This window comes from Geotrypetes seraphini, chromosome 6, assembly GCF_902459505.1.
Source record: "Geotrypetes seraphini chromosome 6, aGeoSer1.1, whole genome shotgun sequence".
Lineage (NCBI taxonomy): Eukaryota > Metazoa > Chordata > Amphibia > Gymnophiona > Dermophiidae > Geotrypetes > Geotrypetes seraphini.
The window spans coordinates 68,559,333-68,585,592 of record NC_047089.1 but is presented as its reverse complement, the minus strand read 5'-3'; the positions used below and the strand labels follow the sequence as shown (position 1 = coordinate 68,585,592).

The following is a 26,260-nucleotide window of genomic DNA, read 5'->3' as shown; positions in this document are numbered from 1 at the left end:
TCGGTCCATCAAGTCCGGCGATCCGCACACGCGGAGGCCCTGCTAGGTATTCACCTGGCTTATTTTATAGCCAACCATATCTTTATATGCCTCTCTCAAGGAGATATGCATCTAGTTTGCTTTTGAAGCCTAGGACTGTCGATTCCGCAATAATCTCCCCTGGGAGAGTATTCCAGATGTCAACCACTCTCTGTGTGAAGCAGAACTTCCTGACATTAGTCCTGAACTTGCCCCCCCTTAGCTTCATTTCATGTCCTCTTGTCCGTGTCAAATTGGACATTGTAAATAATCTTCTCTGCTCTATTTTGTCAATTCCTTTCAGTATTTTGAAGGTCTCGATCATATCCCCACGCAGTCTCCTTTTCTCAAGGGAGAACAATCCCAGTGTTTTAAGTCGATCCTCATATTCCAGTTTCTCCATACCCTTCACTAGTTTAGTTGCTCGTCTCTGCACCCTCTCCAGCAGTTTTATATCCTTCTTTAGGTAGGGAGACCAATGTTGGACGCAGTATTCCAAGTGGGGTCTGACCATTGCCCTATAAAGCGGCATTATAACTTTCTCCGATCTACTCGAGATTCCTTTCTTTATCATGCCCAACATTCTATTTGCCTTATTTGCCGCTGCCGCGTATTGTGCCGACGGCTTCAGGGTCCTATCTATCAGTACACCCAGATCTCTTTCTTGTTCACTTTTCCCCAGAGTTGCACCTGACATTCTGTACTCGTATTCCTTATTTTTACTGCCTAAATGCATTACCTTGCATTTCTCCACGTTGAACTTCATCTGCCATTTCTCCGCCCATTTTTCTAACCGACACAAATCGCTCTGGAGTTCCTCACTGTCCTCCTGCGATCTGATTGCCCGGCAGAGTTTTGTGTCGTCTGCAAACTTGATGATCTCATTGGATGTTCCGTTTTCCAGGTCATTGATATAAATATTAAAAAGGATCGGCCCAAGTACCGAGCCCTGGGGCACACCACTAGTCACTCTCTCCCAGTTGGAGAACTTCCCATTTATGCCCACTCTCTGCTTTCGGTTTTCCAGCCATTTGCCTATCCATCTTTGTATATCTCCCTCTATGCCATGGCTTTGTAGCTTCCTGAGAAGTCTTTCGTGTGGAACTTTGTCAAATGCTTTCTGGAAGTCCAAGTATATTATGTCCACCGGCTTTCCACTATCAATTTGCTTGTTCACGGTCTCAAAGAATTGGAGTAAATTCGTCAGACACGATTTCCCTTTCCTGAATCCATGTTGACTGGGTTTCATCAAGTCGTGTGTGTCCAAGTGCTGAACTATGCTATCCTTGATCAGTGATTCAATCATCTTGCCGGGGACAGACGTAAGACTCACAGGTCTATAGTTGCCCGGTTCTCCTCTCGATCCTTTTTTGAAAATTGGCGTGACGTTCGCTTTCCTCCAGTCGTCTGGTATCTGACCAGTTCTGATTGACAGGTTTGCAAGTTTTTGCAATAACTCTCCAAATAGCGGTAGAAAAAAATTAATAAATTCAACCATATCTAAGAAAATAGAACTGATGCGGTCTATCTAATGCAATTTTCTGAATCAGTGCCCCAATTATTTATGGAATTTATATGTATATTAATGTCATAGATGTGAATATTTGCTGTGGTAATTCATCTAGTGCCTGTAGGTGATCTGGCAAGTAAGAAATTTAATAAAAGAACGGGTGAATAAATTAAATAGAAAGTCGAGATTATTTTTATTGTGCTGCCAGCTACCAGTCTGTCACTTTGCAAGCAGCGGTCGCCATCTAGTGAGTAGTCAAGATATTTAATACGATACTTTGTTTATTGCCATGCCTCTGGAAAACTAAAGTCAAAGGAACACTGGGGGCATGGGGAAATTTACTTTTCAAATGTAAATTAATCTGGTTAATTAGCTGCCTGTGATGTTAGTGTGGTTATTTGTTTATGTAAAAAAAAAAAAAAATGGGAACTGGACTTCAAAGGCGGTTATGTTTATTTCTGATCACTCTGACGCTCCATAATGTTTGCTGTCTTCTGCTAATGTCATGGCAAATTCTGGTCAGAGGCTCCCTTATTCAGCTTCCTGCTGTTGGAGATCAGAGGCCTGGGTGGAGTTTGTTATGTTTTGCTGAAAGAAAGGGGAAAAAGCATAATAAGGAACTTCAAATTTTATTAACTTGTGTAAGTTTTATAAAGATAAAAAAAAAGAACTACCACAGAAATAGATATTGCTTCTTTAAACTAGAATGACAGTCTTCCCCCCCCCCCCCCCCATCTTTTTACTAAGCCACGGTAGAGGTTTCTACTGCGGCTTGGAATGCTAAATGTTACGCCGTTGCTCTGATGCTCATAGGAAGTCTATGAGCGTCAGCGCATTTAGCGTCCCAGGCCGCGGTAGAAACCTCTACCGTGGCTTAGTAGAAGAGGAACACCAACAACCTTAGATATTTGCGGTTGAATCCTGCTTTAAGACCTCAGCGGAGCAGCCTGCATGTAGATTTCATTCACAGTTTCACCAGGGTCTTCATCGGTCTATTTTTTATATACTTTTAATCTTTTATCTATAACTCTATATTTATTTATTTTTTATTTTTTAATACTCATCTCTTTCATGAAGCATAGCAGGGGTTCTTCGTTCCAACATAGGCTATGTTTTGCCCAAAGGGCTTTATCAAGGTATTTCCCCTTAATTATGCCAGTTTCATGAGTGCTGTATGGTCAAGATTTAGTGTTTAATGCCTAAATTATCTTAGTAGAAGAGGGCCAGTGTTAATTGAGGACTTATTTGTCTTATCATCAGAGGAATTACAGAAAATAAAGCTCTTGAATGGGTTGTGATGTGTGTGTGGTTGTGTGGGTGAGGGGGAAGGTGTTATCAGTGCTTACTATCACCTGAGCTTTTAAATTAATGGACTAATTTTATAAAGCATTATCCATGTGTAAAGTGTGTTCAACACAAAGAAAGTGACTCTACTACTACTATTTATCATTTCTATAGCGCTGAAAGGCGTACGCAACGCTGTACATTTAACATTCATTGGGCGGTCCCTGATCAAAAGAGCTTAAAATTTAATTTGGACAAACAGACGGGACATCTCAGGGTTGGGGAGATTCTGGTAGAAGGAATGATTCAATGGGTAATGGTATCTGACAGTGTTAAAATTTGAAAGTGCACTTCTCCCTCCGTATTCGCGGTTTCAGGACTCGTGGTTTCACTTATTCGCGATTTTTCATCTTGTATGTGCACATTTAATTGCCCTATAGGACAGATAATTTCTCCATCTCAATGGCAAAAATTTTGGTCCTGGAGAATACATACTACAAGATCAGCATCTATGAGTCAAACATGGTTGTTTTTATTACATAGAGTTTTATGGACCCCTACGAGATTACAAAAATTAGATAGTAATAGATCTAATAGATGCTGGCATTGTAGGATAGAAGTGGGGACATTGGACCATTTACTATTCTTTTGTCCCTGCATTAATTCCTTTTGGAAATTAATTTGGCCCCAAATTAATAATTTATTAGAAAATCATGTTGGACTATCATATGATACAATATTATTTGGAACAGCAATGAGAACACAAAGTCCGATTTCAGCTAACAATAATAAACTTTTATTAATTTTAACAGGGGTCGCTATACAGCAAATTACTCAGAACTGGAAGGATTACACTAAATTGAATTACACTTTTTGGTGGAATTCAATTTGTCATATATATAAAATGGAAAAAGTATTGGCATTACAACAAGGTTATATTAAAAAATTTAATAAAATATGGGGACCATTGACAAATTATTCTATTGATCAGATATAATAACACATGTATAGAACATATAGAAGGGGTAGGGAGGGAAAACTATTGTAATATTAATATGATATAAAATTCTGATAAAGGGTTTATTTAATTCACATTGTAAGAACATTTAATAATAATTTCAAGTGTTTTTTCATAATTGAATGTATTACATGTATTTCACTTGATGTAAGAATTTAAAAAAAGAATAAAAAATATTAAAAAAAAAAAATAATTGCCCTTCCACCTCCCCTTTTGTTTGACAAGACAGATTAGCACAAGGAAATTGACTAAACTGGAAATTACAAAAGAAGCACGCCGAAGCCGCTCTTCTGGTTTCGCCTGCTCCACAGTTCTAGCAGCGACCTAGGATTGACGGGCAGGGTGGGATTTGTAGCTCATGGGTCATGGGGAAATGGCCTGGCGGCGCAGGGCTGTGCCTGTGGGCGGGACTGGAAATGCAGGGCGGAGACTACGGGCGAGCTAGGAGAGCTCTCGGAACAGAAAAGGTGCTCGTCAGTGTTTGTAGGCGGGGCTTAGAAGCACAAGGCGGTCTCTGGGGTGGACTCCCCTTGGCCCTGGCTGTAGGCCGATGAGTGCCAGTGCAGAAGCCAGGGCCAGGATGAGATGCACTGAGCTCCTGATCCTGCGCTGCCTCCTTTTCTATGGGAACCAGAGGTTCGGGGAGCTCGGAGTTTCAGTGCTTGCTTTCCTGGACAAGCTGGGGCAGTTTGCAAGGTGAGTGATTCCTGATAGGGATGGTTTGGCTTCTCTACCAGCCCTTCAGATGTAGTTATTTGCGGTTTGAATAGTAAAAACGTTGGCTGTTACAAAAAAACGCGAATAACATAAAAAGTTATTCGCGGTTTTTCCATATTCGTGGCTATGTTCCGCCCGCATCCACCACGAATATGGAGGGAGAAGTGTAGCTTAAAAAAAAGTGGACTTTTAGCTTGGATTTGAATACTGCTAGAGACAGAGCACGACGTATTGATTCAGGCAGCCTGTTCCAGGCATAACATTATGCTAGTGTATACCCAATCCATACTAAAACACGTAATATCAAGACTACAATACCAGATATAGCCAATCTTCTTTCCAAACCAGACTCCTACACAAGCATGAACCCTAATGAAATATTGCAATCCCTGGATATGGCCAGGCTCTTCTAAACTGTAAATTGCATTGAACTCCTTCTGGGGCATATTAACGATTCTTAAATACTAATGTAATATATATGTGCATATAGGTATATGTGCTGTCAAGAGCATGCATACTTGTACAGACTACACAGAGGTATGCTGAGACTATAACTAATCAAGAAGTGGAAGGATGAGAATTGCTTTTTTAAAATGTACATATAAAAAAACTAAAAATTTTGAGATATTTCTGAGACTTACAACACTAAGGGCTCCTTTTACTAAGCTGCGATAGCGTTTTTAGCACGTGCAGAATTGCCGCGTGCGCTAATCCCGCGCTATGCGGCTAGAACTAACGCCAGCTCAATGCTGGCGTTAGCGTCTAGCGTTCATGGCAATTTAGTGCGCGCTAAAACCGCTATCGCAGCTTAGTAAAAGGAGCCCTAAAGGGGATAACAGTAATAGTTTAAATGATAATAAAATGATGACCGATGACGAAGGTGGGGCGTAAATCTCAATAGCTATGATATCTTGAACACAAAGTCACAGCCCCTCTGAAGAAGGTATGAAATCTGTGTATGTCCATGCTTATTTTATAAAATACATAGAGAGAGCACATGCAAAGATTTTATACCTTCTTAAGAGTAGGTAGGACTGTGCATTATTTGGGATTCTTCCTGGAGCTATTTCTTAAAGTTTCTCGTTTCAAGTTTATTCAAATTTGATGAAATGCAAATCATAAATTCTAAGCGTTTTACAATAAAAAAGGGAAACACCAATGTTGGCTGGGTTTTGTTTTTTTGTTTTTTTTAATCACTTTTATAAGGTGACCCATAACGTTCTTTTCTAAACATTTTAGTTTAGTCAGTACATAGCTTTCTGTAGAAAGAATACATTGTGGGATCACTCAGATGCAAAAACAATATCACTCCTTAGAAAAGGAGTTTATATTTCACTCTGTATTTGTGTGAAAAATAAAGTAAGAATGATTATAATCAACTGAAAGTAAAAACCCTCAACCAAGTAACTAAGAAATAACAAAATATGTTGAATATTGCTTCTACATTTCTTTCTAGAACCTGACACTCAGTCAGCAATCTTCCTCTGCTCTATCAGGGCAGAATCTTAAGTAAAGTCCTCAGTTCCAAAAACAACACATACCTTCACTTCTGATTGGAAACATTGTCAAACCTGGAAAAGTTATTCCTTTTGATTATGTAGAACACATTAACTACCGTAGTTTGTGGCAAAAGTGTTAGCACTACAGATCTAAAGATGTCCCTGGATGGAGACAGTTTTGTTGCATTGATGTATGTGGAATACAAAATTGGTACTAGGTGAAATGTGAACATCAGTTCAGTTTTAAGAGGTAGTTTAGGAAGAGAAAAAGAATAGTGATAGTCAAATGGCAAACATAAGTTTTAGCATGTGCTGACAAATAAATCTGGTGCATTAAGCATGATTAATTAATTATTTTTTAAATTTGGCTACTGTTGCCAGACGTACGGGTGATTTTTAGCTCTTTTTTCCCCCTGTTTTAACCAATAACTTATCCCTAGCATTGTAAACTGTTTCTCATCATGTCATATCTTTTAAGGAAAGAATGATATTAAAATTGTAATATTCTTAAATTTTTTTGTACCTATACAGAATCTGTGAAGCTGCAAAAATACATAGCCTGTTGGAGCAGGAACTAGCTCATGCTGTCAATGCATGTTCACATGCATTAAATAAAGCCAATCCAAGATTCCCTGAGGTAAACGCACAGCAGCCAACACCCACAGACAGCCTATACTACAGCCTTACTTTCAGATCTGCTGTTTTATCTTTAGAAAAATTAAACTGTGCTCTGGAATATTGCAATTAATGTAATCAGACTTTTGAGAGTGTAAAGAATGTAAACTAGAAGTTCACAGTCCTATTCTTTTCAACCTGATTGGTAGAATTTGAGCCGTTGAGGCCTAGTTAAACACTGTAAGACTGAAAGCGAGAAGACTTTTCTGTGGCTTTCAAAGAAAAAAAATCTGACACACTCATTACAAAAGTCTCTTCTGATGTCCTACATTTGTAGATGGCCTTTGCAGTCACAACAAGGGAACTTGCAAGTGGTCCCTGGGTTGTGGATAGATTTAGGAGAGTATTTTGACAATTGAAGCAGAGGCCTTGCCAGACCTCAAATTTTGGGTGGGCCATTGGGCAAACTGGGTGGGCACATGTAGTCTTCATGACTTCACCTCCCCCCCACACATACACAACAACAACTTAAAACATTAAATACCTGAGCTGGTGGGGATCCCTAAGCTCCACCAGCTGTAGGGATCCTCTAGCTGCAAGAACAACTTCCTTTCCTACTTTCTCCAGCCGGTAGCACTGTCTGTGAGTACAAGTGATAGTCATGCCACCATTTAATTTTGTTTTTTTAAGGAATTTTGTTATTTAGGGAATTCTATAAGTGGACACCTCCTTTTAGGTGCCCCAGTGCCACATGGTAAGAGCCTATACTATAATGGCATCTGGGCCTATTCTATAATGGCATCTGGGCAACCTGGCATCAATGCACCTTACATTTAAGTGCTTTTAATTATACTAGCCATAGGCCTGGTGTAACTGTGGGCACCCAAATGCAGCAAGGGTAAATGTAACTCGTGCTCCATTGCAGCTAAAGCATGTACATGCACCCTTATAAAATAGTGATTAGGGTGCTTACACGCATAAGTGCTACTTTTCACCTTGTTTGCATGTGCGAAAGGGGTGCATGACCATGCGTGCCTAGTTATATAGTTGCCTTCATATGTTGCATTGTTTTCATAGCTCTACTTTTATATATTTTGTGCACCTGGGAAGGGTCCAATAAATTGATGTTTTTATTCTATCAAAAACAGTGGAGACAACCGAAGCAAAAGGACCATGTGTAATGCAAAATGCACTTTATTGAAAACAATGTAGTTAAGTTGTGCTGAAGGATGACCCAAATCGAGCATCAACTCAAAAACTTACAGCAGAAGTCCACCAACAATATATTCAAACTGTTAGTGTATCACAGTTATGCGATGGAAATGCTAACGGTCTGGGTCCACAATTATGAGATCACAAACAGTTTTCAGCAAGCTATCGTTGGTGCTAAAAACCTGATTTGTGTCCAGTCTTTCAGTGCAACTACATTGCATATTTATGTATTTATTCAATTCTCTATACTGTTCTCCCCAGGGAGCTCAGAACCGTTTACATGCATTTATTCAGGTGCTCAAGCATTTTTCCCTGTCTGTCTTAGTGGGCTCACAATCTATCTAATGTATCTGGGGCAATGGGAGGATTAAGCGACTTACCCAGGGTCACAAGGAGCAGCATGGGTTTGAACCCACAACCTCAGGGTGCTGAGGCTGTAGCTTTAACCACTGTGCCACACACTCCTCCACACTCTCCCATAGTCCTTTTACTTTGGTTGTTTCCATTGTTCGCTGTTAGGTGTAGAGATTAGTTCTTTCCCTTCGTGTGTGGCTCTATTCTTATTCTAAACTTTATCAGCCTCAATGTCAGTATTGTGTACCTTTCCAGACCCTATCCAAAGATTATACAGCCAGTACATAGGGACCCTTTATACCTGTTTTGTATGCGTGAGAGGAAGATTTTTTTAAAAAAAATATTTTGTTTTTATGGCCACAGACACAAAAAAATAATTCACGTACCTTCCTCTGGGGTCACCCTCAGCCCTAACGCATTGGGGGGTTTGTTATGTATTAAAAATATGGTAGAAGGGCCAACCAGCTTTCTTTGATCTGATTTCTGTGATTCATGGAAGCTGTGCAGAGTAGAATGTATTTATTAGTCCTTTTTATAGTTTTATTATACAGTTATGTACCATTATTAATAGGTGAATACTAAAACAAGACAAAATGCCATATTAACTTAGGCCCCCCCCCTTTTATCACGCCGCGTCAAAGTTATTTTTATCGCCAGCCGCTGCGGTAAAAGCTCTGACACTCATAGAATTCCTGTGAGCGTCGGAGCTTTTAGGGCAGCGGCCGGCAATAAAAAACCCTAACACGGCTTGATAAAAGGGGGCCTTACTTTTCTATTGGAGAAGTTATTGACAATCTGGACTCACCAGTTCTATCAATCAATGTTCTGACATGCGTGATTTGTTCTGACAGTACTTTGACCTCCATCCTTTTTTCCTTTTAGAGCCTTACCAGAAACACAGCCATTGAAATTGCTGTCAATGTGAAGGCACTACATAATGAAACAGAATCATTACTAGTTGGTAAAGTTCCATTGGTAAGACCTGCTAGTATTGTATATACTCTACATCTAATCATAAGTCCAGGATCCCTTTTTTTTTTTAAGGAGTTTACACCCTTTTTTTTAAATTCAAATTTCTTTATTTTAATACAGTAATATCAAGTATGACAACAAACAGAATGTGCTTCATGTAACCTTTTAGGCCCTGATTCTGCAAAGCACATGTAAAGTTAGGTGCCGTTTGGACATCCAAGGTAGGCGTCCTTTGCAGAATCGTGCTCGGCGGCGCTTAGCACTGTTTAGATGTCTACATTTTTAGGCATCCTTAGAGAATCAAGTTTTTGGTGAGAGTTAGACGTCCAAACAATGTCCTTAATGTTATAATATTTTATTATTATATTATTAGGATGGTGATTTTATGGTGTTTTTCATTATAATTGTGATACTGGGAGTTGGATCTGTTTAATGCTTTTATTTATGTCTCTTCCATCAGAGTGACTGGGATTTGAACCAGCAACAGTAGGGTAGAAGGCTAGCAAGTTGCAAAGCAATTGTAAAACTAGGTCCTATAGGCATTGTAAAGGAGGTTTACTTTGCAGCATAGTTGGGGCTTCAGATAACTTAGGCACAGTTTGGATGTCCTTAATGCGATCTGCTAAATAGCTCTCTGGGATTTATTTTTACTTTATTAAGCTCAAAATACATTTAATAAGGCACCACATAAACAGGGCATATCAAAACAGATATATTGCATACAAAACCTTCTATTTTTGTGGACAAATAGCAATGCTATTTGCTAATTAGTTAGGCGCGAGTTTTAAACATGGGCGTCCATGAAATTGTGGACTCATCTACAAAGTGATGTCCACGTCCTTTGGATGCCTAAGTGCCAATTATCACTCGTTAAGGCTCTTAAATGGTTCATTATCTACTTAGTTTGGATGCCTAAGTCACGCTCAGTGTTAGGCATGATTTAGGCGCCTTTTATAGAATCTGGGCCTTAATGTCTTTAATCCTCCTCACATATTAGGGAGAGAGGACAGCATTTCAATTTCACTCACCTCCCTTCCAGGTACAATTGCTTTGTATGTTCCTAGTGTAAGTCTTTTGCCTAAAGAGAGGATGAATTCCGCTCCTACACCAACAGTGTTGCTCCATAGCTTGTGGCTGTGTATTCTTTAGGGGACAAATACTCATCTCTATTTCTTTCTTCAGTTTACTATTAATATATAGATTCTAACCTAACAGAAGATTTGCCATACTGCATTTGAACAAAGGTTCGTCTAGCCATGGTGGCCAATCTAGGTGACAAGTACCTGGCGGGATCCCAAAATGTAGCAAACTTCTATGCTAGCTTTCCCTAGGGATAAGAAGTAGTTTCCCCATTTCGAGCTTAATTTAATTTAATTTATTTTTATTTTAAACATTTCTATACCGTTTTATATCAAAACGATTTACAAAATGGTTACATTCATAAAATGTTAAAACAAATTAGGACAAGTAGATTCTAACAACAGTCAATACTCAGAAAAACGCATCAATAAATAATTGTGTTTTTAACAGTTTTCTAAATGAACTCCTGTCACTGCATTTCCGAATTTGGCTAACAAGGGTATTCCATGTTTTACCCCTACACATGAAAAGGCCATTGCATTGCTTTCCGCATATTTTGAGTTGACATTTGTTTTCAACAATGCGGACCTTTCTGAATGCAGTGATCTTGTTGGTTGATAACTAGATAAAGAATTTTGGAATCATGCCTTATAGAAATTGGTGACAGATCATAATTGCTTTGTATTGGATTTTAAATACAACTGGCAACCAGTAAAGTTGATGAAGATATGGCTTAATGTACTCATATCTTGATGTTCCTGATGGGTTATGGGCTTTTCTTCCAGGAATTTGCACAAATTACTAAGCTTTAAAAAAAGGGCCCACTAGCTCCACCCTGGCAATATCTTGATAGCACCAAGACACTTAGATGAAGAAGACTGTTGTGTTGACCCTTTTAGTAGCTGCTATCTAAACTAACTCCATCGTAGACACAAGAAACAACCACCAAAGTGCTGTGTTTAACAGCACAAACATTTGTTTTTGGGGGGGTTTTTGTGGCTGATAATAAAACTCATGAGGCAATGAATGATTGGATAGACTGGTAACTGCGTTGAGCTAAACTGAAAAAGCAGTACTCAGCAAATACCGCCATTTAACACTACACATAATAATCTAGTACAATTGTACTATCAGATCAATAAGCGAGCTCAGCAAAATGCCCAAGACCATCCACTGGTAGGGGCTGCCTGCAGCTAAATCCTGTTTTCCATGCTCCAAGGTCTGACATCTCTCTCTCTCCACCACTATCTTCCCTCTGTACCCAGCTGCTTACCCGACTGCCGAATCCTCCAGATGCTACAGAGGCAGAGCCAGCGCTAAAAGTTACCTCTCTTTTGCTGCTTCTCACTGCTCTGATGCAACTTCCTGTGAGTGGGATGTGGCAGAGGAAAGACCCCGCCAGTCAAAGAGGCATCCTTTAACATTGTCTCTGCCACTGTAGCGTCTGGAGGACCTGGCAGGCAGGTAATCAGCAGGGGTGAGTGGGGAAAGGTGCCAGACCCAGTCAAGTGGAGGTGAGATAATGGAGCTGGGTAAAAGCTGAGTAAAAGCCCATCTTGGTCCTCCCTCCCAGGGTCCACTGACTCCCAGCTGCACCACTGTGCAGCATATAAGGGTAATAACTGTGATGTCTTTTGCAAGTATTGGAATCTTGTTGAGGATAATTTTATAACAGTGTGTCTGGCTTAAAAGGTTATGTATTGTAGACCACTACTTAGGCTCTATTTTATAAAGACACATAGGTGTTTATGTATCTTTGAAAAATACCAGCATAAGTGGTAGAAGTCATGCCTACCTTGCAGGCATTACATTAGTTTATTTATAATCTGAGTGTGTACTTGCAAACTCTGCTCATGCCCCACCCAGATGTTGCCCCTGTACCTACCTGGCAAAATATGTACCATCTTGTCATTTCACATTTATGATGGCTGGTATTTTATATATATACAATGATGTAATACCACAATAGCGCTGTAATTACAAGCTATGGTTCTTAAGAAATTACATTGCTGCCGTTGAGCTATTGCATTGTTGTAGTTAATGAGATGTAACACACGTTTTAAGGATCATCAGAACGCCACCCAAGTCATAATACTCAGTGTGGCAGCACTCCTCATAGATCCATATCTCTACGTGTGTCCATAAGCACTTTTAATTCTTTAATTCTTTTTGTGCTTTGTTAATTTATAGATTCATATTTTCTTTAATAATGTACACTTAGCTTTGAATAATATTGCGCCACCCCACACCGATGCGTTTCATTCCTTCATCAGGGTCGGGGATGGAACCGGAGCTGCAACACAACACAAGCTAGAATTACTTTATATCCCCAAAACTCTTTTCTATTTTACCTTTTAAACTTACAACGATACCTCATAAATCTAAATGCATAACCTTACCAACAACACAAGCTCATACGCCTATCCCTCCAAAGCAATGCTGAAGTTCAAAAATGGCCACGGCGTTTATTTTACAGCGTTTATTTGGTAATACATCATTGTATATGCTATTGGGTACTGGTTCCAATTATTTTGGTATTTTATACATACATTTACACTCTTATGTGGGTACATACATACGAAAATGACTTTATAAAGTTATCCCCATGAAGTGTTCATATTTAAAGTTGAGCCATTAAAGCTGATGACAGATTCTTTGTGTTTAGCAATTAGAAACTCATCATGAAGAATTGCTGTCAAATGCTTTACACAACGTGGAGATGGAGCTGACCAAACTTGCTGAAATCCCTTGGCTTTACTATGTTTTGCAGTCAGATGAGGAAGAGGTATGTCAGTTTCATTTGTGTGCTGGCCAACACTTATTTTATTTCCCTGAAGTAAGAACAAATTAATGTCCGTCCCTCCATTCCTTTGGGGCATAGTTGTGGTTGGGGAGTCAAGTTTGATCTAGGGTCTAGAAGACTTTCCTTTGTCTTTGCTTTTGGTTGCTTCTTGTTCTCATTCCTGGATCTATGTTTGTGTCATCATTTTGGGGATTTACCAGTTTACTGTATAAAGAACTGTTGCAGAGAATATTTACTTACCCTGACTTTCTAAATACGTCTCATAGTTGTTGCTTCACTCCAACTCCATGCATGCTTGTTGCTGAACATGAAATAAAATATTGAATGCACTTTATGACAGAAAGGAAATTGTGAATCAGTACAAAAAATTACTATAGCTGAACATTTTGTTGCATTTTATATAATGAGAAAGAATGTATTTTGTTTGTTCTTTCTTATTTAGGGCCTCTTCTACTAAACCGTGCTAGCGGTTTTAGTGCGGGGAGCCGCACTGAATGGCCTGCGCTGCTCCCGACGCTCATAGAGTTCTTATGAGCGTCGGGAGCAGCAAGGGCCATTCAGCACGGCTCTCTGTGATCGCTAGCACGGTTTAGTAGAAGAGGAGGTTAGTTGCCAAGTAGAAAAAAGCAAATCAAATGATTTGGTACTGCTATTGCAGTCATGGACTGATGAGGCCTTTATATTCTTTCCAACTCATTGGAATATTGGAACAAAATTATACAGGGTTAAAAAAAAGTTTGCTGTCTGTCTTTCTCTGTTTAGGGGCAAAATCGTTCTCTGAAACTTTAACAGAATAGAACCATATTTACACAGAAACAATGCTCTCTCAAAATGGCACAATTCCAGCAGCTACAGCATACAGGCATACATCCTTTATAATAGTGTATCTCAAACTGTGTGCCAAGACACACTAGTGCGCCTCCTGAGATTTCAGGTGTGCCACGGTACACTGGGGAGGAAGAGAGACGCTGGCGCCAGCTGACTGACTACAAGATGTGCCTCTCGTGGCGAGAGGCATGTCCTGTAGGTGAGAGGCACGTCCTGTAGGCAATTAGTGGGCACCAGCACCTATCCTTCTCTCTGGCCCTCATCCCTCCTGGCACCCTCCACTGGCATCTCAAGGCCTGCCTGGAAGGCCTTCACACACATGCAGACATCGACTTGATGATGTCGCACATGTGTGTGATGTCATCATGGCGATATCCGCACTCTTCCAGGTGCCTCGAGTCACAGCCACTACCTTTAGTGTGCCACGGCTCGAGAAAGTTTGCGGGATACTGCTTTATAATATAGCAATTAGGGAATTGTGCCTTTTAAACTGCCCTCTCGTTTCCTGGGCACAAATACATAGGGGGACCATTTAATAATCAGTGCATATTATCTGTCATGTGGCCCCTGCTGCAGATAACACTCACTAATCCTTAGTAAAAACCCCTTACAAGAAGCCAATAATAAAACAGATATGCATAATATGTGCATGCTCTCACATACATGCAAGCATACACATACAAAACACAGGACAACAAAAATCCACAAATAGATACAAAACACAGAGACAGACACACAAAAAGGCATACAAAAATATATACACACTTATTTATGTATTATGATTTATTCCTTCAATAACATTAAAAGCAAGGTTCGATAAAAAGCAAGTTCAAATTTACATTTCATTGTAAGACTCCTTGGTATTTGACATAAGTGATGAGCTTATATCATCCAAATAGATCCTTGAGATCAGAAGGAACTTTACAGTTGATAACAGATGGATTGCTACATGTATATTATGCAAGTACCAGAGCATCTGCGATATCAATGGCAGGTGTATCATTGTGGAATAACTTGACAGGACTATTATGAATGCTCCCTGATATCCAGAAATTTAAAAAAGGTTTTGAAAACTGCTTTGTTTATGGAAGTTTACTTGATTGGGATGAATTATTGCCTGAGGTATATGACTGATTGCCTGAGGTAAATGTCAAATAAGCTATGTTTTATTATTTTAATATTTGTATGTTAGATTATAATTGTGTTTGTATTTTTGCAAACCATTTAGGTTTAAGTGGGTTAGAATTTTTTAAAATAAATAAATGAATGAATAAAATAGTATGAACAATAAAATTGTGCCCCCCTCCCCACACCAGCATATACATGTAACTAATATGGTCTAGTCTCACATTATATCCAGGCTCACACACGAACAAAACATCAGCAAAATAGAGAGACACATGCGCAGAAGGGTTGGAAATAATTTCATGAGGTATTCTCTTCATCCTTCTTCTGTCCTGTCTGCTCTGGCTGTAATATCCCTATCATGGCTGGCAAAGTGATTCAAAAGCGCAGTTCATGTTCTTTCTTCACTCTCCCCACAATAAAAGGCATACAGCAAAAGAAAATGCACGACGGGCTACTCGCCACGCAAGCAGCGAAACTAGACAACCACCTCGCCAATTTGCTGACCGCAGCACCAAACTACAAAACCTTCAGAAGAGAAATCAAAACCGTGTTATTTAAGAAATATATCAAGACAAGCTCTTGTTATATCCGGTTACCTCAGTCTATCTTCAGATCCTAAACGTTCCAACTAAATAGCTATCTTGTAAACTTCTGGATATGACCAGAATCTCCTCTTATTGTAATCCGCCTAGAACTGTAAGATATTGGCGGAATAAAAGACACCAGTGCAATGCAATGTAATTTTACAGTGAACTCTATAGCTTTTTCAGCGGTCCCCTCTTTTACTAAGATGCCCTAACCGATTAGCATGCGCTAATCGAATTAGTGCGCGCTAAACGCTAATGTGGCCATAGACTAACATGCACGCATTAGCGTTTAGCGCACGCTAAATCGATTAGCGCACCTTAGTAAAAGAGGGGGATAGTGATATCGGGGGGGTAATTCTTTAAAGTGGGTGTCAACATTTAGACATCAAATATGCATGTAAATTGCTTGAATAATGGCATACATGCACATGTGTACACATACAAGCGATTAGCTCATCTACATGCTGGTCTATAAAAAGGTGCGTAAATGAGATGGTATGTAATTCGAAGGGGGGCATACATAGGAGTGGAGGGGGTACACAATTATGCACATGAATTCTAGAATGCTATCATTTACACGTGTGTGTTAGCAATTTAGCCACAAGCATTTATACTAGATTTATGGCTGGTATAAGTGCTCATGCCTAAATTATAGACATTCTCTAAAGGAAAGTGGGTATCACCTAAGTGCCCCTGCAGAGTACCTACAATTAAAACACCCAGAAGGTTTGCAGTAGGAGCCTGCTATAAAAGAATGTAGGTGCCTATTTTCCTTTATAAAATGCTAGCATAATTGAGCATATTAGTGATTAACATTTAGACATGCACTTAGGCTAGCCATAGAGTTGTTATAAATGTGAATGCCTAAGTGCAACGGATGCATACTTACAGTTCGCACTTAAGTGGGAAACCCACCCATGTGCTGTTGTACTTTGCCACTCTATATGCCCGCCTTAGAAATATGCATTATGGCAGGGCTGCCCAAGTCCGGTCCTCGAGATCTACTGGCAGGCCAGGTTTTCAGGATATCCACAATGAACATGCATGAGAGAGATTTGCATACCAAGAAGGCAGTGCAGGCAAATCTCTCTCATGCATATTCATTGTGAGGTTCATGCATCTTATGGAGTTGCGCTAAGTGCCAGTGCCTGGCATAATTTTAGGTGCACCCATTTAGGCCAAGGAAGACGAGGCCTGTACACCTCCACCTGACTTGTACACAAACTAGGGGCTCCTTTTATGAAGGCGCGTTAGTGGTTTAATGCGCGTAATAGCGTGCGCTAAACCGCCAGACGCGCTAGACGCTACCGCCTCCTCTTGAGCAGGCGGTAGTTTTTCGGCCAGCGCGGGGGTTAGCGCGTGATGAAAAGTCACGCACGTTAAACCCGCTAGCGCGGCTTTGTAAAAGGAGCCCTAAGGTGTATTCTATAACAGTGTGTTAAATTTTAGGAATGCTCATGATCCGTCCTTGCTCCTCCCCTGGCCATGCCCTTTTTTAAGATTTGCACACTAGAGCTGGTACATAGCACTTTACAGAATGCACCTACCAAGTTGTGTGCGTAACTTCTAATTATTACCAATTAGCGTCAATTCTGAGGTCAATTAGGCTTGTTAAACAATTAAGTTGTACATGCAAATGTGCTGTGCACACTGATTTGCTGGACACACTGATTTGCATGCACAGCGTAAGGCACCATATACAGAATGTGTGGGTAAGGGGGTAATATTTTAAAAGTCTGTATTGGTGAAGATGACCTATGCACTTTTCATTCCACAAACTTTGCAGCATTGTCAAACTAAAAATACTTTCAGTTTGAAAATTATCCCAGGAAAAGTACCCACACCTACTAATTTTTGCAAGTTCATTTTTCTGAGTAAAAATGTATGCATGCTAGAATATTCTAAAATACGCACATAGTTCCAAATCCTTCAACTTCTTCCTCACACAACTCCCGAAGGAAAAAATGCATGCAAAATTGCACTACATAAAATATTTTTAACCCTGTACTGTATAGGCCAGATAACTTTATGGAGACACATGTCCATATGTAGCATACCATTTGAGTCATGAAAATGGATTTGAAAGTTATCCTCTAAAAAAGTTTGACCAAAGCTGGGATCCTAGAACCGATTACTAATGATCTTTTATGCACAGCATTATATTCTATTTTTTGTCATATCTGTTAGGTTTTGTATTACTTTATGAAGATACGATTCTCTCTTCACTGTTTCAAACAGGATCCTCCTCTGGAATATGCTAAAAGAAACAGCAGAAGCACAGTATTTCGCATAGTGCCAATGTTTAAAAGGGAAAAGGTCCAAAAGCATAAGACCAGCTCCCAGCCCGGTATGTGTTTGGTAATGCAAGAAACATTACAGCTTGCAGAGAAAATGTATGGCTTCATATCGTTTTTCCTGATACTGGATATTACATACCTCAGATCTCTAAAGGATGTGTGACAGCAAATCCAAATCAAACCGTGAGAAAAATAGACCAGGCATAAAATAAATATTTACAGTAGTGTTTAAGGATGTTTTTCCAGATGGTGGAGATCTATGTCAAGTTCTTCCCCCATATACATCTTCACTTCAGCTCAAGCTTTTTAAAAGTCTTTCTCCTTCACAAATACTTGAATCTAGGATTTGCATCTTTTAGAGGGATATACTTACCCTGTGATTCCAGCTCCATCTATTACCTTTACCCTACCCTTTCAAACCTCCCACATCCCATTCCTCCTCCATCTTATACCGTGGCACCTCTCATATATTAGAAGAAAACAGCCAGTTCCCTCGGGATCAAAGCGTAACCCCACCTGTCGTTATTTGAAATAGCAGAGGCTGAGGCTGAGCCATTTCCTTTCAGGCAATATAAGGCCCCTGCAGACAATCTGGGTATGTCATGGTGGTACTCACACCAGCTTCAATATGTGTCTGTTGTCCCTTCCTATAGAGAGACCTCTCACTATTTAATGCAAAATGACTTAATCATTCCAGCAGGATATTTGAAGATTAAAAAGGAACTATGATGTAGGACAAGATATTTTAAAGTCTTAAGTGTTGATACAGCTTTTTTTTAGAAATCCGGCACAGTAAAAATTAAATGCAGAAACTCTTCTTTCTTTGAATATGCTCATTATCTTGCTGCATATTAGCATCATTATGTAGCTCCCAGCAGTGATCTCTTTTGACATGGATCTTTTTTTTTTTGAATGGCCTAAGCAATTGATTTATTTAGGAGCAAGAGTTGCTGCTTGGATGACAAGGGTTACATGCAAGTGTAAGCATTTATATATGTTATGGGTGAAAAGACATAGCATAAAAAGACAAAAATGGAAGCTGATTTTAGAGTTCAAGGGGTTTTTATTTTTGTCTAGAATTTAAATAACAACTAGACATTAGCAAACAGCACAAAATATAGGCCTTGCACCACTGATCCTAATGGGTAAAAGTGAATCTGTTTGACCTATGTGAGTTTTGTTACCTTAAGAGGAAATTGAATGAACGCTGAAAGCACGGCTGCAAAACAATGAACCCTCTCCTTGTATAGATTTCTTCTTTATGATTAATGCTGATCTATAACCTGCATGGGGAAATGCAATAAAACTTGAAGTCTTGTGGAGTTGACACCTTTAACCTTTCCCCTTTGCTAGCACTGCAGTTCTACTCTGTTTTCCACTCTTTTTGGCCTAACCTTTGCTTGTAATGCATTTGAGCATGTACAAATTAAGGGGGTTTTGCTCTTAACTTTGGTAGTTCAAAAATGGGGAACAGATGAAGTTGCTGCTTGGCTGGATCTGCTCAGTTTGGGAGAGTACAAAGAAATCTTCATCCGCCATGACATCAGAGGCTCTGAGCTTTTGCACCTGGAAAGGCGAGATCTTAAGGTATTTCCTTTGTGCTACTTTTTCTGCTTTTGGGAATTTTTTTTAATCCTCTTTTTTCCTGTTCCCTTTCTATAACATGCTTAAAGCTTGGCTTATAGTGTTAGATTGCAGAAGAATAATGCGCACTGTTCTGTGGCCTATACTCCTTGTATGTTTGACTTGCAGCCTAGGATATCAGCAAAATTAGCGATTTCCTTCTACATACAGAATGAGCATTCACCTCGGCTAGCTCAATAAAAGCCATTTATCATGTCTCATGCAGCTTTAACTCCACTGTATTGTTTTAGTAACCACAACAAATTAATAAATCTCACATTTACTTCCTTTACTAAACAGGATCAGTGTGGAAGGTGGCATATTTGTAAAAATGGGTTTCTACATGTGTAATGTCAGACCACAGAAGGATAGTTGAAATTATTTTAAATGCCATAAGTGGAGGAATATCCTAGTGCAGTGGGTTGAGAAGCTGGAGGAATGGGTTTGATTCCCATTGTAATAGAGTTACCAGACCCCCCAGGCCCGTCTAGTTCCACCCAGCTCTGTCCCATTCCACCCAAGTCATGCCCTGTTCTGCCCCAGCCTCGCCCTCCCCCCAACCTGTTCTCGTGCTCGGAGCTGCGTTGGGAGGGCATCTGCACATGCACAAGTGTGATGAGATGATGTCATACACATGCACGCGTGCGTATGTGCAGATGCCCTCCCAACATGGTGGAAGCTTTTCAAAACCCAGACAAAGTGCCGGGTTTTGAAAAGCCATCCAGGTAAATCCGGACATCTGGTAACCCTACATTGTAACTCCTTGTGACTCCTATGCAAGCCACTTAACCCTCAGTTGCCACAGGTACAAAACCTTAGCCCACTAAGGCTAAAATGCCTACATATAATAAATGTAAACCACTTTGGTTGTACCACAGAAAGGCAGTATATCAAATCTATATCCTATACTACAAAAAGAGTAATAATTATATGTTTGTTGGAAATTTTATCTTGAAAATGGCTCTAAGGATTTTGATGAAATAGGGAGAGGTTACATTTTAGGGTACCATAAAGCAATTTAGCTAGGTGCCAAGTTTGGGAACATTGATTGGGGGGGGGGGTCTTTTGGGGGTTTGAAGAGATGTTTAGAGCAGCATCAGAATAAGACTTGGAACACACTGAGAAAGACTTGGAGCATCAGAGTAAGGTTTGGAATGCACTGAGAAAGTGTATTGGAACACCAGAATGAGGCTTGGAATGCACAAGACTGCTTGGAGCACCAGAGTGGGGTTTAAAGGCTATTGGAGCACCAAAATGAGGCTTAGAACACACAGACGATTTTTTTTTTTTTTTTAATATATAATGTTTTTTATTGAAAACGTTTTATATTACAAACAAAAATACCAAACAACAGCAGACAACACAAGACCTCCATGTTGATCCTTCACGGAGGCCTAAAAGACCCAACCCCTCCATCCAAAGGACCCGGCCAACCCAAACCCCCCACCTCCCCCCATCCCAGTACTCCGGTGTCAAAAGTTCAGGAGAGAACTTCTGGCTCAATGAGACAGACCGTCCCATACAGGGGCCCAGATTCTCCAAAATTTCTGCCAGGGACCAGGGCCACCCTTACGCACATCCAAGTATTCAAATTTTAATAGAGTGAACAGTTCATTTCTCCACATCGTTACCGTAGATACCTCAGGCTGTCGCCACAACACAAGGATATATTTTCTGGCCAATAAGGATGCCATGTAGAACAGCAAGTTACCCCCTAGACAAACCCAATGTAGTAACTTAGGAAAAAACCAAAATATCTGCCTGCAAAGGAATCGGCTTACTCAATTTTGTTTGTAAATACAAAGCAAGAAAAGACCAAAAGGTCTGAAGTTGGTCACAGGACCAAAACATATGAAGCAGGCCCGCCAGGGTAGACTGGCACTTAGGACACCGAGCATGGGATGCAAACCCAGAAACATAGGCCCGGTATGGAAACACATACAGCCGCAGAAGAAACTTGTATTGCTGTTCCTGCAAAACTATAGAACGAGTCAGCCAAGGTAAATGTTTCATGAGAAGATGGAGGCCCTCCCCTGTGACTTGCTCAGAGGGAGACAAATCACTTAACCTGAGGAAAAAGTCAGGAGAGAAGTTTGGTAAATAAAACCATTAGGTTGGGTTGGGCACTTGGAAAAAAAGCACACAGTTCACAAACACAACTCCACAGTCTGAGGAAAATTAAACAGATAATGAATGAGGTTGGGCACTTCACAAACACACAGGAAGGAAGTTAGGCTCATGTGCAGATGCCCTCCCAGCATGATTTTAAGACACAACCTCGGCACTTCACAAACGCAGAGGAGGGAAGATAGGCTGATAAGACCATGAATCAAGGACACAACCTGAGGAAAATTAAACGGATTGCCACTTTATAAACACACAGAAGGAAAGTTATGCTGATAAAACCATGATTTCAACAAACAACCTGGGCATTTCACAAACACAGAGGAGTGAGTTAGGCCAATAAAACCATGATTTCAACATACAACCTGAGGAAAATTAGACAGATAGTAACACAGCACCACCGTATAGCACATATTTGCCCACACCACAGTTCTACAGGAACCAACAACTACATCCTTTTTTTCAGTTTAAAAACCCTCAAAAACACAACATAATCATTGCTGTATCATACAAACTGTTGCCTACCATCCATGTAAATGTAATACAACACACTGAGAGAGAAGCTCTCTGCCTCTGTTTTTATACATAGGCACACCCTACACAGAAGCAATGTTTTATTTTTTTAACTTTATTATATTTAACTTTCCACAGTTATATGTTCTCTGTGACTGCTTACCACCACTGCTCATGTCAACAACCCTAACAACCTCAGACAGTACAAAAGCTTTTGCACCAAGACAACATAAAACTTGTACTGTACTTCTACTGTGTTTCACATAACAGAACATCCACCTTCCAACATGCTTCTAGCGTGCCTACAGGGACCTACATATCATTCTTAAAACATTTAAAATCCCTACATCTTAGCTAAATCTATTACACACCTGTATATTGTTCTGTGGAACATTTATTGCGTCTATCTACTATTCACAAACTAAACAAAAAAGAATCACCTATCATACTCAACTATAAACAAACATTTAGGGCTCCTTTTACGAAGGCGCTTTAGGGCCTTAACGCGCTATCCGCTACTGCCTCCTCTTGAGCAGGCGGTAGTTTTTCAGCTAGCGCGCACTAATCCGGTACGTCCGCTAAAAACGCTAGCGCGCCTTCGTAAAAGGAGCCCTTAGTTCTCACTCAGAAAACAATGAAAACTTAAACACTTCAGTGCAATAGCAACAATATAGAACTAAAACAAGAACATTAAAGTCATCATTAACATTACTTGCCCGAGCAAAGCTCGGTCTTCCAGATACTCCTCTTTAAAACCAAAAGTAGTAGTAAAAATGAAAAGAAAATTGAGGAGACATGAAACTGGATAGCACATGTAGCATTTCTACTTAGCAGGAATGAAATGGCATGCTAGCGGTGTTAGTGCACTTTTTAAGGTAATATATAGAAATAATTAGAAATAAAACAAAAGGAATAAAAGTGATACCTTTTTTATTGGACTAACTTTGTGGACTGTTTGATTAGCTCTCAAAGGTAACCCTTCCTCAGATCAGAAATTTACAAATGTTGACAAATACCAGTGTATATATACACTTGAAACATAAAAGCATTCCAATGATAAGTCTCACAAGAGGAGGGGCGAGTGAGAGACAGAGAGATATAGATAGGTGATAAGAAGCTGACAAGTAATAAAATTTCATGATTTGTTGTGTGATAGAAAACCAAAGTCTTTGTTGAGTCCTATCTGGTGGGTGTCAAAATATTTTATCATTTTGATAAAAAAAAAAAGATTTCCAGTGCAAAAACACATGAGTTCTGATCCCGTGGGTACTGCATCTCGCAAGAAATGCAGAAGGCATCATCTGCTCTTTCAAATCCGCCTCACTGCATCACCGGGCATTGCCCTCTTTCCTCAGTTTTTTCTTTCTGCAAGCAAGTTGAGAAGTTGACTTTTCATCTGCTCTATTTAAATTTCTTATTTGGGGGGTTTTATCCAAAATTTTATTTTGAGGCTTTAAGTGCTATAGAAGTTCCTAGTATTCCTGGGACAACTGTGCCTGGGAGAAGCTGCAGACTTAGTATTCTGAGGTTTTTAGCAGGGTGTGCCACCCTTGGCTGTAGGGCACCTGTCTGACCAGTCTGCCCTAATGCATGGATTGGCTTGGGGCTCGGTCCCTGGGAGTCTGTTTGCCCCGGATTGATTGAGCACAGGCTATATTTGGCTCTGTGCTGGTAGGGAGACCTGCGGTTGCCAGCTTGCTTTTCAGCCTGTATAAAAGGCAGCCTGAAGAGAAAAGCCCCTGGACATCCTTCTCTGAGGCAGAAAAACTTCCCTCTTCTCTAGCTACAGTGAGAGCTGAGGCAAGCTCAACATCCTGATCGGACACAACAGTACCATACGTCCTCTTCATCCACCAACTACTGCAGATTCTATCATCAGTTGTTCTTCCAACAATACTGCCCTTGAAGACGCTTCACCCCCTACATTAGGTACAATCCTCAGCATCTGCAGAACCCATCATGTTCTCAGGAGCAGCAACCAAGGGACCATAAGCAGGTTTCACAATTATCTGCTTTGAAATCCACCCCCAGCTTTTGACATGCTGCCTGTAGATGGGTGGCTAAGCTATTTCCTCCCTGCTTGACAGACTATATCAGTGAAATGGGTCCTGGATATCATCTCCATGGGCTATCGTCTCAACTTCATTCCTGGGTCCTTGATCTTTTGTGCAGCTCAGCCAAATATTTGGTTCAGTCCTAGTTTAAATACTATCCCAGCAGCACTGTGGCCTATGGGATTTTCAAAGTGAAACTCCATACTGAATTTCCCTTTCAAACTCATCATCATACATTTAAGGCTGGACAAAAGATTCTCTTTTTCAGCAACCTTTTGAGGAGATGGAATAGGGCTGTGGTGGGTGAATTTCTGCCAAAATACTCCGTGCTGGTTTTTGTTGGCTGTCTCCTATCTCCTGTAAACTGCTTAGATGGGCTTGCTTGTCTGAAAGCTGGTGTAGCAAGTTTTTGTAAGTAAATTTTAAAACATACCATTATTTTCTGCTTTAATTAATTAGTCAATTACTCACATGATGGAATATTCACTGACAACTTCTTAACTAAATGAAAAAATTCACAAAAGCAATTACTTGTCTGGGCCTAGTAGCTCTCTTCACCATCTAACTAATATCCTGGTTTTCTTCTCTGGAGACAGGAAAAAGAGACTGGAAAAACTGGAATTCATGAATTCCCCAAGAAGAAGAAATCCAGTTCTTTCCAGGCTATCAGTTAGTTGGGGTAGACTGTTTGCATGAGAAGGAAGAGTTAAATTCTTACAAGGAACCAGCAGTATACCCTTGGACCAACTGTGAATAATATGTTTTATTACATTACATTACATTACATTAGTGATTTCTATTCCGCTTGTGCCTTGCGGTTCTAAGTGTATGAGATTCTTTCTGTAGTACAACCAAAGCAGTTTACATATTACATATAGGTATGGTAAATACTGTCCTTGTCCCTAGTGGATTCACAGTCTGTTTTGTACCTGGAGCAATAAAGAATTAGGTGATCTGCCCAAGATAACAAGGACACAAACCAAAAGGCAGTACAAGTCAAGAGTTCTGAGAGTGGTTATCTGATGATTGACAGACCTGTGTGAAACAACACAAAACGTGGATTTAGTGAAGTAATATTCGAGATAATTAGTGTAGTGGGATATCCTCAGCGTGAGAGGTCAGCGAAGGGAGAATTTCTCCAGCGCTTTATACAATAAGACAAAGGTAAGAAAACCTCTGCCTGCACACCATCATAGGATACCTCACGTGTGCTAAACCAAAATAGTGAATAATAACCACAGTGAACACTAATAATCACACAGGTGAAGTCAATCATCAACTCTGAGAACTCAATCATCAACTCTGAGAAGTCAATCATCAACTCTGAGAACCCCCCAGCCAACTCCCCAAGTAACTCTGCACTTAGCTTAGAAAAAGTGTCCATAAATCCTGCTGGAAAGTAGGGGGTGACACGATAATCCAAACACCCCTGGAAGTGGGTTAAACCAAGCCCAGTTTCGGAATTTCAGCGTCCCTTCATCAGGAACCCATAGCTGCTTGATAGCTGTCTGTAACACAAAGGTCCAAGCCGGCTGGGAGGAGGGAGGCATAGGAATCGAATCCAGATCTCCTGGTTCTCAGTTCAGTACCCTAACCATTGGGCTACTCTTCCACTCCACTCAGTAATTAGTGAACTGCGAACAAAGCACTCAAGCACCTAACAATAGAAACCTATACGAACAGTCCAACAGTACCAAGTGAGTGCACTGTCAGCCCAGATTAGCTGGTTAGCTGTCTCAGCAACATACTGCATCTTCTGTAGGCCTAGGGCAGCCTCCTTACCTTTCATTCAGTGGAGAGAAGCAGGCTGTGTATATATGCAGGAAGTGTTACAATTCACAATGACAATTGCGTACCAACTTTATTTTTGGAACTCTAAGTTCTGAATTTGAAACAGGAGGATGAGCAACATCTCCAAAATTCCTAATCTGGGAGGAAGAGGAATCTGTTTAGGTGCTTCTGCCCTGAGACAAACTAGAGCCATCTGCTTGCACTGTGCTTTGCTACATTTGGCCTGCACGCCA

General features: G+C 40.2%; 1 protein-coding gene across 4 annotated transcripts in view; it reads left to right on the top strand.

Moving 5' to 3' along the window:
- Positions 1 to 26,260, top strand: part of DGKH (diacylglycerol kinase eta) — a 445,542-nt gene that overhangs the window by 409,119 nt on the left and 10,163 nt on the right. For all 4 annotated transcript variants that reach the window (XM_033948015.1, XM_033948016.1, XM_033948018.1 and 1 more), the window contains 5 exons: positions 6,578 to 6,683; positions 9,110 to 9,202; positions 12,945 to 13,064; positions 17,864 to 17,972; positions 19,379 to 19,509. In XM_033948015.1, coding sequence (XP_033803906.1) covers positions 6,578 to 6,683; positions 9,110 to 9,202; positions 12,945 to 13,064; positions 17,864 to 17,972; positions 19,379 to 19,509 — 559 coding nt within the window. The remainder of the gene's footprint in view (positions 1 to 6,577; positions 6,684 to 9,109; positions 9,203 to 12,944; positions 13,065 to 17,863; positions 17,973 to 19,378; positions 19,510 to 26,260) is intronic.